The 16,914-nt window shown below is 40.0% G+C and overlaps 1 protein-coding gene across 2 annotated transcripts in view; it reads left to right on the forward strand.

The window, feature by feature from the left end:
• The window catches only part of ARID5B (AT-rich interaction domain 5B), a 114,787-nt gene that overhangs the window by 35,844 nt on the left and 62,029 nt on the right, over positions 1-16,914 (forward strand). For both annotated transcript variants that reach the window (XM_032695024.1, XM_032695023.1), the window contains one exon: positions 10,707-10,937. In XM_032695024.1, the coding sequence (XP_032550915.1) occupies positions 10,707-10,937 (231 nt within the window). The remainder of the gene's footprint in view (positions 1-10,706; positions 10,938-16,914) is intronic.

Here is a 16,914-nt window from a genome sequence, read left to right on the forward strand (position 1 = left end):
TTAAATGGGCAACCACAGACTTACTCATACACCTGTAACAACTTTTAAAGCTACATTTGGTTTGTTTTTCAGAGCAACAGTTTGGGGATTATTTGGTGCAACATGAGAAGTTGAGTTAGGAGATGAGAGTTCCCAAGTGTCTGGCGGAGTGTGGTGCAGGGCAGGTGGGTCAGTGGCTTGGTTTTGGCAACTCCCATGTGGCCTTTCCTTGTGATAGTCTTCATGTTGAGTTTCATCTTGGGAAGGAGGAGAACCTGAGTTAAGTTCTATTGGGGAACAACTATGTGCTACATTGGGATGAGATAGAGAACAGCAAATTCTTGGAAAAATATATATGACACTGGCATTTTTGTTTGTGTTTTTTTAAAGAAACGGCATCATGCTAATTCTAATTCTTCACCACTCCAGGATTTAAGCATTATTACACTGCGGATGATAACACAAGTTTATCTGTAAAATTCTTTAACTGTGGTTTTTATTTCCCAGCTTGACTTCTTTTTCTCTTCTTGTCTTTGTTTGGCTTCCAAAAAAGTTATTAACATGTTGCAAAACAAATACAAGGGGCCACTGAAGCTTATTAAAAATGGTTTCTTTTGTTCGTATCTGGCAGTTGACAAATTGTCTTGTGCTCTATCTTATCTGCTCCCATGTGAAAGGTTACATGAGAAAATGGCTGCAAATAAATTGCTATTGAATGTTGTTGAAGACTAAGCATACAAGCTTCTCTATTAAGGACCTCTTTTAAAGCTCTCTGTTCAGACTCCCCCCTGCACGTCTCTCTAACACTTGTCTGTTATATTATGTTTGGCACAGAAGGAAACATTAAATAGAAAAGCAACGTCTGACTGTGGTGTTTCTAGACCCTATTATCCCTCTGTCAAATGTCCACATGAGAAGGGTACAATTTTTGTCCATATTGATGATAATTTTTGAAGGTTTTACTAACTGTCTTCAGAGTGAAATGCTAGAAACAAGCGAAATTGAAAAGCATATTTTTGCGGCTTTGGAAATCTTAACTTAGTGTAATGAGGCGCACTCAGTAAAATGTAATTATTCTCACTTCTCCATGTGTCAAAGAAATCAGCAGTATGGTTAGGGAGCACAGGGTTACAGTGAGCTTGTTATTTTTATACAGAGCCAGATACTGCTTGTGTGTAGTAAATTGTAAATAGTAGATAATGCAGGTTTTATGTGTACTAAATACCCTGCCAGAATTAACGGGGTTGTTACTTCATTAAGGGTTTCAAAGAGGGCATAAACGTCAAAAGCAGAACTCAACTGTTTAAATCACTGGACCATTTCCACCCTCCACCCCTCGTATCACAGCTCTGGGACCGGCAGCTTCTGCCGTTGCTATTTCAAGGAGAGTGCAGTTCCTCCGAATTTTCAGAATGATAGTGAAGGAGCCTCGTGTGAGACACCAAAATAAGGCTTTTGACTCATACTTTTGAGTGCAATGGAAAATGAAGGCGGTTGATTCTGCTGCATGGAAGAGGTGGTGAAACAGTCCCTTATAAGTAAAGCTGCATTTACTTCTCATTTGTCTTTGAATGGTGTGTGAAGCTGAAAAAGAGACAACAGAAGACCTGGTTACTCTGATATTAAGCCCAGTAACTCAGTTTAACTCTCAGTGACTTTCCACTTCTTTTCAGTTTTTCATGCCTTAGAATTTTCCCACACAAGTATGGATTCATCATGGGCCTCTTCAGCACAGAAGGCAAATAGCAAACCACAAATTTAAAATTCATCAGTCCAGAGAATGTCTTGAGAAAAAACCAGTTCAGTCCTGAGCGCTGGATTGGGGAAGCTGTTATGTCTTTGAGCTCATTGTTCCAGCGGTTCATTATCATCGCTGTACAAATGTGTGCCCCTTTCTTGCCAGGGGCTCTAGTTGTGTGTTTCTCTGCAAGAGTGGAGTTTTTCATCCTCCAGTATTTTCTCTGTGCAGTGCTACACTTCAGAAAGGGAGACCAAGACACATAATCATAGAAGTAGTAATAATGATACAGATAATGAGAAGGTGCTGTAGGGTAAGTTACTGGATGTGACCCCCCCCACAAAGGTGCTGTAGAGAATGTGTAACTTCAGCCTCAGCAGCAGTGGAAGTACTTGTGTTTGTAGCATAACCCCCATGCTCAAGTATCTGCAGGATCAGGCTTTATGTGTAAGTACTGAAGCATAGTTCAGTGGTATGTTGGATGGTGTTCAGAGATTGCTGAGAACAGTGCATTAAATAGCACTTTGAATTGCAAAGTGCTGGTTCAGTTTTGTCTATGAGAATGATAACACTTATTATCTGATTGTTCCCTGTGCAAATCTCACCTCAGGAAAAATTAAATTATGTTTGAATTCAGCTAAAGCAAAGTATGTCATTATTTCCTTTCGTTATTAAAAGGGATTTTTACTGTTTGTTTGTTAAAACTGAAGCAGCTGCCATGTTAGAGCCTTAGATGATTTAAAAGCAAATACAGAGGCAGAGCCATTTACAGTACAATTGGCTTGTTTAATGTGATTTAATTCCTCTTCTTGGCTTCGTCACATTACCAAATTATGTTTTCAGCTCCCCTCCCCTTTTTAATTCTTTCTTCTTTTTGTTATCAGCAGAATTGAAGCTGCTTATCAGTAACCACGACAACCAGGATAAATACTTGTTTTAAAGCTGATGCACATTCAACCTGAATGGTCCACATGACCCAGAACATTCAGGAGGACAGGCAGCATGTGCTCCCTTCTACAATCAATCTCCCCCTTCCCCCCATCTCCATCTGCTTTAGAAAGCTAATAGGGCAGTTTAAAAACCTTTTATATCAGAGTGTTTTTCTGTAGCCATCCGAGGCTGTTTGGACATTGGCTGGCCCACGCTTCTGACCTCACGAGTAAGGAAAGAAGGAAATTTTGGGAGGCAGGGAGTCAGTTTCACAGCCCGGCACTGAACTTGGCCACATCCCCATCATCATCTTGCTTTCCTCCTGCTCCTCCAGCCATCATCACGGCAGTCACCTGCGTCCAGCAGGAGGATGCTGCTCTGAAAACCCTTCCTGAAGGGGAAGGATAATCCCAGCTGGGCAGCAGCTAAATAAAATGAAGGAGTGATTGGAATCATGCAGGACAGGGGAAACGGTTGTGGTAGGAGAGAAGCCTCAACACGGACCAGCCTGGTCTGTCCCCTGTCTTTGGGGGAGGCAGGCAGGCTGGCTGTGGTGGCCAGAGACAGTCACTTCTCTTCCAAGGAAACTTAAGGATCTCTCACTTACCCAGAAATCCCCCAGCAAGAATTTCTGCTCTCTACCTTGCTCTCTTAAGTTGCTTGATGCTGTAGAATAAATCCTTTAAGCTCTCTCTGTCTCAGTTTCTCTCTCTGTGTAATGGGGATAATAATTTTTACTCATCTCCATAAAGCAGTTTGAGGCCTGTGGATGGAAGGGTTATATAAAAGCTGGAATTGACGATTGTCAGTCACTCTTCTTTTGAGTCTAGAAACACCTCATAAGGTTTATGAGGCACTTCCTAAAGCACAGGAGGATCTTGGGAGCTCAGGGTTGGAGCTGCAGTTATGAGGAGCTGAATATAGGATTAGGATTTGAAAAAGGATGTGGAATACCTGGTTGGAAACTTTTTCAGTATTAAATTTCTTTTGTCTTTTTCAAAAATTGGATTTATGATTTGAATTTAAAGTGATTTAGCAAAATAAATATTATAGAAGATTTGATTATGCAGACATACTTGTCAGTCATCTATCAACATACCTGGTTCTGTCGCTGTTAAGTAGGAGTAGAACAACTCAGATCCAAATAACTGAGTGTAAAATGTTCTTCAACCATGTGCTTTAAGTACCTTTTAGACTGTGCTGTCTTTTTCCTTTTTTTAATGACTGTATTGCTGTTCGGTTGAACAGTAGTTTCAATCTCCAGTAGATTTGTAAGTATTCTCTTTCTTTCAAATGTTAAACTAATCTTAGGAATTTTTTGAACGGCTGATGCTCTGCTGGCACTGTGACAGAAAACAGAGGGCTGGGGAAGTGGCACAAAATTCTGAGAATTAGCTCTGTCTCCTCCTTGAAAGGGGAGAAATATCTGACACATGCAGAAAGACTGCACATTTTATTCTCAGTATTGGCAGAAATGGCTTTTGCCTTTTGATCAATTTAAAAGCAAAATCAGGCAGGCAAACGTCCACGTCAGAATTAGAGGCAACTTGTTAACATCATCATTATCTGGTAAACATAAATGTAATCACTGTGTTCCCTATCCTGCAACACGTTTCCTTTGTTCTTGATTGCATTAGCATTCAAATAGAGGAGGGTTCTCAAAGCAAGGGTGAGTAGAACGGGTCCTGCCAACAAAGCGGTATCCCTGTTGTGTCAATAATTCACCCAAATTTATTTAAACCCAAACCCACAGATTTCCTGTCCCATCTCATGTGGCTAAATCATTACTGTATTTGCATTTATCTGTGAGAGAAATACGATTCTTAGATTAATATTTTTAGGTCTTGTGATTAATTAGCCAGCTGAGGCACATCAGGTGACTTTACTAGAGCAAATAAAGACCGTGGGAATGAAAAGGCAGAGTGGATTGGAAGAGCTGTGTCTGAGAAGTCTTCCCTAACCATTGGAGAAGAAAGTGGATTGGTGTGCTGGAGCATGCACTGCGATGATGATGCAGCTACCTGAGCTCCTCAGCTGTCGCTCCTCTTTCAGAGCAGCCTGGTGAAAGGGACATGGATTCCTACTGCGGTTCTGAGCCTTGTGTCTGCACAAAGAATTCAGTGTGAGAAGTGGTCAGGCAGGGAACCAGGAAGAATTCTCGAGACCATGAAGGTTATTTCACTGGGAGAGCTATGCTTTCTTGCATGGGAGTACCCAGAAGTGTAGGTGATGATTGTTGCTTCTTGGCCGGCTGCAGTTATCTGGGTGATTTGGAGGTGTTTGGCAGATTATAGCTGGATTGTGATATGGCAAGGTGTTCTCATTGCATAATTCCTCTTAAAGATTTTGAGGTCATAAAGACCCAGTTTCTTCTTCCTCCTTGTGGTTACTCTTTCATTGTTCTGCCATTTGTGTTGCTTTTGCACTTTTTGAGAGGTTCAGGGTTTTTAGGTGGTTGTGTGGTAAGTTTGTTTCTGTCTGCTGGAAACTGGATTTCCCTTTGGGATTGTATCAGAATGGGCAACTGTGGTCTGTGCAGAGCCTGTCTGACCTGCAGTCGTTGTTTTGTAGGGTCTTTGCCTCATCTACACCTGTTTTTCTTTGCCAGAGGAGTAGAATGAGAGATCTTAAGAGCTGGAAGAGCCAAAGGCTGTTGTTACAGATGATGTTATTTTGATGGCAAACGTATCAACTGTGAGGGGATATTTTAGCACACATTTGGAGCACCACTTCAGCATAGGGCAGACTGCTTTGTCACTTAGGTGGAATTCATTTCACTCACTTAATTTGATCTTCAAATAAAGCTTTTAGACTAAGCCAGTTGTCATTGATGGGGTAGTAGTAGTTCCAGAGAATGAGTCAATCCATGTCTTAGAAGACAGCGGGTTGAAAGGAGATCTCTGACTACAGAGGGATCTGCACAACTGTTGTAGATTAAAACTGTGTTATTAGATTACATGAGTCCCATCTTGTGTGCTCCACTGGATTGCTGGGGCTCTTGTGAGGGCAGTGACACCTGAACAATGCACTGCAATAGTCAGGAGACGCTTTGTGTTGGGAGTCACAGCCATGTTCATTCAGCACGGCTCGCCTTGGCATTCCCAATCCCTCCAGACATCCAGATGTATCCTCCATTACCTCCGTGTCTGCGGCCTATTGATGGTGTGGTCAAAGCCATGCATACAAGCAATGATAAACTAATTATGATGTGTGAATCCTCTGGGAGACCCCCTTAGTAACTGAGGGCAATGGAAGGAGGCAGAGCAGTGAGGGCACTGTGCGGCAGAGGAGCCTGACGGACAGAGCCTGCAACTTCCTTCATTTTAGCTCTGTATCCAAATAACTCCCTTGCTCGATTTGCTACCCACACACCAAAGCATTGTCCCATTTTATCTGGTTCCCCTGATACTTCCATTGCTTATCTTATGAAGATCTGTGTCAACATTTATCAAAACAAATGGCAAGCCTGGGACCTTTTAAGTAGTTTTTTTAGTTAATAAAACCAATCTTCTACTTCTGTTATGTTAAAAGTACATTATCTTTTTATTACAAACTCTCTACAGCTCTGTCTGTTTTCCTTCTTGGCAATTTCATGACTGCTCCGGTTGATTGCTGTATGGAGAATTACGAAATCATTAAGGGTGGAGTTTTACCAGCTGACTTACAGTACAAGCCATTTCTCAAAATAACCACAGCAGTGCAATACTGATGTGTAATTTACGTCACAGTATGTTTTTATGAAATAGTTTGTGGCTTATTCATTTAGATTTAGAACTGAATATCTCTTCTCTCGCTTTTTAATCAAGCTTTCTTTCTTTTTTTTTTTTTTTTTTTTTACTTTTTGATATTTTCCACTCCAAGGCTTGGCTTGCCTCCAACTTACCAGCTACAGTGAGGAGGAAAAAATTGATTTTTTTTTTTTTTTCTCTTTTCCCTGCAGTTTAACTGCAAGTGTGTTTTCCCCTTTGATGTATACATTTGTGTTAACTGCCTCAGAAGAGATGGTAGATTTGTGGTAGAATATATTGCACAAAGGTAGAGCAGAGAATTGATAAAGGAGATGCAAAAGTTTGGAATTTCAAACCATACCAAGCAAGTGAGGCTCCTGCTCTGGTACATTTCCTTTATAAAAATTACTTTCTGTATAATGTCTTGCAATTAGAACAGGAAATCATTGAATAACTGTAAGAAGAAAAAGAGCACTTTAACCGAAATTTACCTTCCGAGAAATTATATGTACAATTTTTTTTTCTTGAATTTTTTTTCCTTTCCAATTACCAGGTTGGTAATGACAGCAACAGATGTACAGACCCTTATCTGTATCCTTGTTCTACTCGTGTTTTCTGGGGGTGGGGAAATCGTTTTTACAAATACAAAAAATGAATGGACAAAAAATGGGAAAAGCCTAATTGCAAAAAATATTCTGTGTCAGAACAGAGTAGCAATTAAATTGAAACTTCAATATAATTATCAATAACAGTCGAGCCTGGAAGGGTGCCAGGCGCATAAAGTTGGTGCTCAACCTTTATGTGGTTGCTAGGAGCACGGTGAAAAGTATAAAGCTTAGAGAAAGGAATGTCTAATATAATAAAGTAACAGAAGGTAGCATAAATCATTGTGAGAGCAGTTCATATTGACATTATTTTACTTAAATTGGGTCGAAACTAGACATTTAGTCTTACAAGAGGCACAAATTCATATTTCTTCTGCAGGAATAACTCTGTGCTTTCTGGGAAGAAGTGGAGTGTGCTTTCCTAGCACCAGCCTCGTACATATTTGGAATCTTTTAAGCAAAAATCTTTAAATGTTTGTTTCTGTTGGCATCCAAATGCATTTGTACTAATACGATTAAAAGAACTAAAGGGCAAAATACTTGGCAGCTTTTGCAGTTGAGGTAATTAGGTGCAGGAAGGAACATGCATAGTTTTTCCATCAAGCTCTATAAAATCCTGGTGTGAAGGTCTTTTTAAAGAAAAAAATGCTTACTGATGTTGAGGGTAGATTGTAGCAGTTAGCAATAACATTATAGGCTGATGTTTCTGAAACAAACAAAAAGAGTGTTACAGTTTTGTATTTCTCTTGTCTGTCCATAAATATTTCTGGCTCTAGATGGATTTGTTAGGAATTCATGCTCTTAGCAGGCTTTATTTTTTTTTTCTTTTGGGGCATTTAATTGTCTTACCTTACATATTAAAAATGGTTGTGCTGATTTGAAAAGTCAGTTCTTGCATAGATTCACTGTGTTTGGCATTTCATGCATCTCTTACTTACAAAGACAACTTGAAGAACATGTAATCCAACATAAATGCCAGGCTGTGCAAAATCCCAGCTCTCTTTACCCCTCACAAAGGGAACTGTTGGATTACATCTATGCATATATAGGCAGTGCTCGGAAGGCAGGGATGGAACCTTGCTTCCTAATTACAGTTTCTCTGTTTTCAGCCTGAAATAGAAAAATAAAAGAAAAATTGACATTGGAGGGGGTTATTAAACCACACAATTATGACATAAGCGTGGGATTAGAGTAATTTCAGTTGAGCTTTACAAGCAGCATACTGTAGGTATTATCTTTTACCATGTTCTGTCTGTTGAAGCTAAAATGCGATTCAGAAATACAGCATCTCCATTCCCTAATATCTCAGTTAAATATTTTTAGAAATTGCATTGTTTTTCTTTATTTTAAAGGAATGTGATCCACATTTTGAGCTCTGCTTCTCCTAAGAGTAAACTCTTTCTGATCATATCTATGAAAAATACTCGGCAATGTTCACTAAGCCCACCATTAAATGGCACGTGTTAGGTTCTGCTGGAAGGAAAAAATAGTTCTTCTTTGGGCTTTCATTTTATTAGGGATTGGTCTACTTTGATTTCTCTTTTTTCATGTGGGCGTGGTTGAGGAATAAAGTCTTTGTTCCAGGAACGCTCTATTTGCCTTTCACTAAACAAATCTTCGGTTTATTCAGCCTTTGTTCATTCTTAGATGTATTTATTGAACTGGAGTGAAAAAAAGAGAAAAAAAGCATCATAAAGTACTCACTGGAGTTGCACAAGCATGTATAAAAGTGATCCTGTAAAAAATTACTTGATTTTAATTTATGCCAGGCATTTGAGTTAAGTCGTCAGTTGTCCAGGGTACAAAGTTTGTGTGATTCTGTGCAGGGACTTACAGCACATTTGTCTAGAAACTAATGGTTTACTACAAAGGCGCGTGGGACATACATTTATATACACCCTGTTTAAAAAGCTGACCACATCCTGGCATAAGAAAAGTGCTGTCAGATCAACAGATTCAGCTCACTGCTATCTACACAAAGGTATAAAGTAGTAATAACTGTCAGGCAGGCGTACGTGAAACTCTCGAAGGAGCTGAAGGACGGAACATGTGCTTGTTAATTCCTAGAACAGTTTTCCTGATCTGATTTTTAGAGTTTCCTAATAAAGAAGAGAGAGCCTTATTCCCAGGAGCAGTGGGCTCAATTGTGCTGTTGTGTAGGCTTATGGGATACTTGTTGAAACGAAGAAAAGCATGACCACATCCTTATTGACCAGAAGAGGGTTTAGGGCCATAAATTTTATTTTCCTAGAAAAGTAATGTTAGTGCTGTTTACCAAAATGTATTACTCTTACTCTTTTTTTCTTTTTTTTTTTTTTTTACACGAATTGTTTTATCTCCCCACCTACATCAGAATGGTGGGGAGAGTTCTGAGTTTTTAAAAGTGATGACTTTCAGGAGCTGTGCTTGTAAAAACAGTACTTCGCAAGTGCGTCTGCCGTGTTGTTTTTTTTTTTTTGGCGCATTGCATTCATCTGCAGTGATGACATTTTAGGTGATATATCTGCTTCCAGAGACTTCTTAAAATTTAGCCTTTTATGTGTCAACATTTTCATTGCCTCACACAAATCTAGATGAGTTGTGCCATCGTATTTAGTTGGGGAGAACTGATCTGACATTTCTCTCAATGTCTGAAGTGATTTTTACTTTAAGGGTAAGAATGATGATTTCAGGATTGGTAATGGGATTAAATAATAGACCTTTTGTCTCTGGAAGAAGAAATAGCTTAGTTATTCAGTAATCAGAGTACAGCAGAAAAGGTAAAGTGAATGCTCTTGCTTTATCTTTATTGGCATACTTGGAAAGACATTGCTCTGAGGAGGTAAATGAACATAAGAAGAAGTGCTGTTAAGTACTGGCTGCATACCTGCAAATGAGAAATTTCTCATGTTTACATCTGTGGTTGGGTTTTTTGCTCTTGGGTTTCCTGCTGGTTATCATATGATGACACTTAATTGCGATATTACAAAATCTGCTGCCTTTACCCATAATGTCATCTAAAACCTGAAGGAATGGAAAGGTCTGAGCTCTAGATTGCTTTACATTTTGAGCCCACATTTCAGCAGTACCAGCTGTTCTAAAATTCATTTGCTCATTATGCTCTGTAGGTATTTTATTGAGTCCTGCTGCATTTGCAGTTAATGTGAGGAAAGTTACTTCCACCTGTTGGGGTTTAGCAACGATGACCAGGTCAGACCAGCCCACCTCCCTGGCCAAGGGGCCCCTTGGTAGTACCAGTGCCAGGTACTTCAAAGCAGAGTTAATAGCTGTATGCTCTGGGGCTTGTATATTATTATTTTTAAAAGATGTTAGCTGCTGTAAACATGAGTGGAGTAAAGCTGTGTGGGGAACCGAGTGAAAATGACAGATAATATTTCTATCAAAGCAGCCAAGTTGGCAAAGTATGGAGAATGCTTTCATTCAGGCCCTTGGCCAGCTTCTGCAGAGCAGTGTTTTCTTGCTCATTCAGGTAGTCCTTGTGAGTAAGCAAGGGAGAACTGAACAGAAAGCTAGAAATTAAGCTGTTTTAATAAACTTTCTTTAAACTTCTCTTTTTAACCTTTAAATTTCTATATTTAACCTTTCTTTCCAAACTGTGCTATAAAACATAGGCCTTGAGAAAAGACTGAACCGTGGGCTGTGCATTTTCTGAGATACTTGAGTTACAGCTCTTGGGTTTTATTTTTCTGACATACTAAGAGGTTTTTCTTTTTCCTGTTTTTCCAGGTGAGGATGACGAAGATTCAAACCTGCTGATTCTCAGCTACCCCCAGTACTGTCGATACCGTTCCATGTTAAAGCGCATTCAGGACAAACCTTCCTCAATACTAACAGACCAGTTTGTTTTAGCCCTTGGAGGCATTGCAGTAACAAGCAAGAACCCCCAAATCTTCTATTGTCGGGATACATTTGATCACCCCACCCTAATAGAAAATGAAAGTATATGTGATGAGTTTGGTAAGTCATGTTACAACTATTTTCTATGTCTCTCGAGTAAAGACGTGTCTTTTTAAGTGTCCACTGGTTTCCAAAGGGGAGATGTGATTCCTTTGAAGTGAACCAATGCTATTTATGATTGAAATGTTAAATACCGAATGTGCTCTTTGAGACTTAAGGCTTCTAGCCACCGGTGATCTCAGTATTGCAACTTCAGTTTATCACAAACAAAGATATGTTACATAAGTAGAGGATGTAGCACAGTTACTTGGTATGAGTGAAAGGATACCTTGTCTGGGTTTAAAATTCGCCTACCTTAACGATTCACCTATAGCCTGTGTCTTTCCAGAAGCTTTACAAAGTGTGTTGGGGTTTTTTAAAAGTCATTATTGGTGCAATATGCTAAGAAATGCAAAATAGGAGAGAGTCCCTGCGTATCCAGTCGCTGTTGCAGAGCACTCACTAGCCGTGCATACGCTCCCAGGGCCCTGCACAAATGTCGGCTGTAGCTGGTGTGTTTCAGAGAGAACTGCAAGATTTGACACCTGATAGCAGCCAGGTGATTTCACACGTTTTGTTTTTGGTGTCAGATCGACCCAAGGACAGCGGATGTGCTGCGAATGTGTGGCAGAATGCACGTCATGTAGACAGCCTGGGTAACTCCAGTGATGGGTGTAGGGTAGTTTCGTTAGCAGTGTACCCAGGCTGGGAAATGAAGTTTTATTACCCATGTCACCAGATGGATGAGCACTGCAGCTAGTGCTAGAAAAGTCTGTGTGCACAGTGGTGGGGTACACCACTATGTGAGACCCCTACATCTCTGCAAGGAAGCTCTTGTGGTCTCCTAGAGGGCAAATTTCTGGTTATGCGTTTAACGTATAATAAATGAGAATGAGAGGGAAGGGCTTCAGTGATTCTTGTGATGGCAGAGTCCTCTCTGTTTTTTCAAACTCAAGCATGCTGGCTTTGAGCTTGGTGCCCAGTTCAGGCCTTGTTGTCTTGGCAGAGAAGCACTGACCCAACCTGTGGCATTGGGGCATTTTGTACGATGGTGCTCCTGTGCTGCTCTACTACTCCATTCCCAACAGGCAGATGAGAGCCTTCCTCACATGATGTTGCCACTGGAGCACATGACTGCTGAGAGTAGTTTTAGTTTTGTGCTGTCAAGCTTTTTCAGGATCAGGCCCAAACTGTCAAGTCTGCTCACACTCACACAAAACATTACAGGCTTTGAACGAACTATGAATAAAAGTGTTGGTTGCTCTTAGGGGGTGGGAGCGGTGAAAAAAATGAATGAAATGCCCTGGAAGTTTGGTCCAATAAACACAATAGTATCATGTTGATTTTTATTTACTCTGAGCTCCAGCTTAGAATATAAAGTTCAGTTTTAATTGACTCTCCTTTTTATATGGGAAAGGTTATTTTAGGCTTGAAGGCGTTTGATGAGTCTACCATCTGCTTTCTGAGGAGTATTTTATTCAGGGTCATTCCTTGATTACAGGTTTGTTGAAATAGTTGGATCCATAATGTAAGTGTATCATGGATTATTAGTAATAGATGAATCAAAGAGATGTGAAGTGATGCAGAAACTATGCTTAGTGAACCATAGCAAGTGCTTTGTTCAGTCTCTGAAAGCAAACTATGCCATTCTCTTGACCTTTGCAAGGTAATTATCTCATTATCAAACCAGAGCTACAGACACCTTAGCCATAGAAATGAATAATATGTATTTAAAATTTAGTTTGGTTTAAGAAGCAGATTTTTTAAAATCCCTATTAAAAACAAAAAACAAAACTAAACAAACACACCCCCCCCCCAAACCTACTGCTTCAAAGTATTTGTTGTGAAAATAATGATGTGGTAAAACTTGTAAACCCTGCTGTGTTAGGAAGAAAAAACTGACCAATGTGTGGTTCCATATCTGTATTGCAAAATGTACGGTGTCAATTATACTACCTTTGTTTTTTGAAGACAACAGGCAAAATACTACTTTATCCATTTCCTTGTTGGCAGGACAATAAAATGTACCACACTTTGTTATACAAACAGTTTACATTGATACTATGTAGATTGATGTCACGTGTTGAAAGAGATGACTGGTAAGGCTAAACAGAGGCAGGGTGGGACAGTAGATAAATGGATTGCTCTAAGGCACTGGTATTTATCAGTCAAATCTGAGGGGATACCAGATTACAGAAGTGTGACTAAAATTCTGAAAAGGTGTCTGTAAGGAGTTCCAGTACACATTTAATTTGAAGGTTATTTTTTACCTTACAGATGAAAGAAGGCTGCAGAAGGAACAAGATAGGAGTGTGTGTTTCATCATTGCCTGAAATTCTCCCAACTCTAAAGTGAATACAGAATTTAGGAAGTACAGTCTATGATGTCTTTATGTGGGAAGCACTGGTTTCTGATATGGATGCCAGGTCTTCTTCAGAAACCTTGCTGCTGGGGAAAGTGTTACACATTCTCTGCATGTTGGAGTACTGTGCAATAGATACAGCATGTCACAAGTGAGATACCAGAAACACCTTTACAGAGAGCCCCAGCTGTTATCCTTGTTAGGCAGTTTTCATAGAGAGAAATGTTTTTCCAGGAAATAGTCTCTTTACTTTCATTATAGATTTATAACAAAAACCGTTTTGTTTTGACTTCTTCTCATACTTCCCTGCCTATTTTTCCCTCTTCTGTAGGGTTTAACAAAAAAAAAAAAAAGGCAGGAAATGAGGAAGAAAAATTAAGTTTTGTTGACAATAAATAATGGGACTTTTTAAAGTAGGTGTATGTAGATGCTGTCTGTAAACTTCCACAGATACAGCTGGAAGAGATGCGGCGATGCTTTGGGCATTCCCAGGTGGATGTTCTCTGTGTTTCCATAGAAATTCCATAAGGCTCAGGCTGTGCTAAGCTTCCCCTCCAGCTTCAGCTTGGGCTACCACAGCCAGTGCTGCTGCTGACACCACATCTGCCTGTGCCAACCTGTGTCCTGCCTGTGCACTGCTGTATGGCACTTGCCCAAGGGGTTTGGGCAGGAATATTCAGGACCAATTTTCTTGCACAGTCCTTTTCTGATTCTCCTTTGTCTTGGTTCAGAGTGCCACCACATCCCATCTAGGGGGGTGCTGGAGCTGAGGAAACAGCTCAGCAGCTGGAAGGCTCAAACATTTGCATCCATCTCATTGTAGCCTGCCAGGGAAGGACTTGCTCTCCATTTACAGAGGAAAGACTGCTGTGAGTGGGAAGCCTCCTGCTCCCATTCTTGTTGATACAACTACTGATTAATCTAACTGCCTTGGAGGGTTCCCCTCTAGAATGCAAATAGGCTCAAAGGCTTGCTTCTGTTCAGAAAGCAGAAGACATAAACCATGCTTGGATGTCTTGATGGCCCAAGTTCCTGGCTATGACCGCAGTTAGAGTGTACATGTGTTCCCCTCCTGAAAGAAGAGCAATTAGAGGTCCTCACTAGCATGAAGCAGTCCAGGTGGATAATGAAATGAACATGAAGAATGAAAATGAACAATTCATTTCTCTTCAGCTCAAGACATTTTTCAAAATCCTTTTCATTTATCAGCTGCTTGGGTTACTGTTACTGAGTAACTTTTGTAAATGCATATAATGCATTACATAGTGGCATCTGCTGTGTGGTCATACATGCTGCAAGAGAGAAGGAATGAAAAAACAAGGTTCCTAATAATTTTCATTATAGACCAAAGAGCTCTAGCTGGAGGCAGAGCTGCCTGTGAGTGTTCAGAAGGTCTGTCTGAAGGTCACTGGGCATTAAATCAGTGTGCACTTGTTGCTAGAGCAGCACATGTCCTCTATGTTTGCTTGTCTGAGGAAGGTGACTTGTCCTACCAGGCTTGTGCCAGCTCCATGGTATGGAGTGGCTTCCAGGGCACATTGACGAGTGTGGATCCTTCGTGATCCAGCTGTGGGCTGTGTTGCCAAATGCATGTGGGCCCTACAAAAACACAGATGTGTGTGTCAGCCCAACCTCCACTTCCTTCAGGCCTGGGGACTCACAGGGCAGCGGGAACAGGCGTGCAGCTTAGAATCAGGAAGTTCAGGTGCTTGGGTGATGATGGATTTCTACGGTTCCATCAGCTTCACCAGGTGCAAATCTCTCACAGAGGGATTTATCATGGGGCTTTGCTAGATAAATGTTATAAATCCTACCTGCTAAAGATGAACCAGAAGTCTCTCTTTCATTTTGTGAGCATGGGGTTGCTTTTTCTATAAACAGGAGTGTAAGAGAAAACTAAATACAGGTATTTCCTCTCAATTTTTAAAATCTATGTGATAAGTTTTGAATTATTATTTTTACAGCATGCTGGGTCCAGTATGCCATTAAACAAGCTGTTTGGTCTCTGGGGTACTATAAACATATGCTCACCCCCAAAAGAAGGTTAAAAGCTTTGATTTTACATATAAAGGCCAATTTTTTTTTAAAAAATTCATACCAAAAAGGTGAGAGAATGAGAGAACTACATCCTGCTGTGGTATTAATATAATTTTTTCCTCTGAAAAATTAAGCCTTCATTTTACCATATCACGAGCAATGCAACAGGAATTTCTCATTGAAAAAAACCTGTGTGTAAAAGGGCATTGCAGTCCCCACTTACCTCCTCTCCCTATCCCAAACTCAACGATATATTACTTGCTAGGGGAAAATTAATCTACATTAAAAACAAAGCAAACCTCGAAACCTTCAATAAGTCATCTGTCCCTGTAAAACAATGAAGAAACTCCCTTCCAGGACTGGCAGGGAGTTAGGAGTGAGGGGTGACTTACCAGTCCTCCCAGGCACTGGTGTTTCTGAGCCAACAATTTCAAAAGGACTTACCTTCTGTCTGGTCACTGACCAGGGAAGCCATGGCAGGACAGCGCCATGAAGGAGAAAGGACTCTTTAGGGATAGGTCATGTACCAGAAAAATTGTGTGGGATGAAAGTTGATGACTTCAGGGTATAGAATGGTACCATTAGTCCTGGTATAGCTGAAATTTGGTCTGTCTTCTCATTATGCATCTCAGTTTACAGAAGTTTGTGACTCACAGATAAAATCAGTTGTTTAGGGGAAAAACATAACAAAATAAAACCTTGGCAGGGAACGAGACTTAAAAAAAAAAAAAAAAAAAAAAAAAAAAAGACAAAAGAATGTTTCCAGTCTAAATGGAATACAGTTTTCTTGTTGGTGACTTTATTTGTGTGAGTCAAAGACTCAAAGTTGGCTTTTCTTTTTAAACTAGCTCTAGTGCAAAATTTGTACTTACGCTTGTATGGGTGTTTTTTTAATGCTTTTCAGCTGATATGAAGTATCACCATTATTGCTATTGACTGTTTTGGCTACCTGCAGAATAATTTATATCAGTGAAATTCAGAAAAACAGAAGTTTCCATATAGATGCTTCGGGCTTCTTTGTTTTAATACAGATGTGATGTTAGAGTGGGATTGATGTTAGTGCTTCTCTGCACAGACTGGAATGTTTAAAGCATTTAGAAATGCAGTAGGAAGAGTAAGGAGACTCTTTATTAGCGTGGATACTGGGACCTCCTTAGATGGAGCTTTACGGTGGCATCTCCAGCAGTCTGAAAAATATGCAAATCTTTTCCAAGGTCCTGGGCAGGGTGGCTTAGCTAAATATTTCAAATTTTAGGTCTCTCAAAACAAAAACAGGACATAGCTGAAAGGGAAGTAACGATTAATGCATAACAGTGCTATATACAATATAGATAAATGTACATTTCCTCTTCCCTCCCAACCCACCTCTGCAAATGTGCAAACATAAGCTTTTAGCTTGAAAAAACAAATCTGGAAATGTTCTGGATTCTGGTCAGACCTCTTTCTTACTTTGTTAATTGAACTGTGAAGCAAGATATTAAAGATCCCCAGATGTTGTTTATAATGATTGATTTTTCAGTTGTGAAAAAATACTTGCAGTTTTTTTAAACAATTGATATTTTCTAATGTGCTCTGCAGCGTTTGAATAAAATGTCTGAA

This window comes from Chiroxiphia lanceolata, chromosome 8, assembly GCF_009829145.1.
Source record: "Chiroxiphia lanceolata isolate bChiLan1 chromosome 8, bChiLan1.pri, whole genome shotgun sequence".
Taxonomy (NCBI): Eukaryota; Metazoa; Chordata; class Aves; order Passeriformes; family Pipridae; genus Chiroxiphia; species Chiroxiphia lanceolata.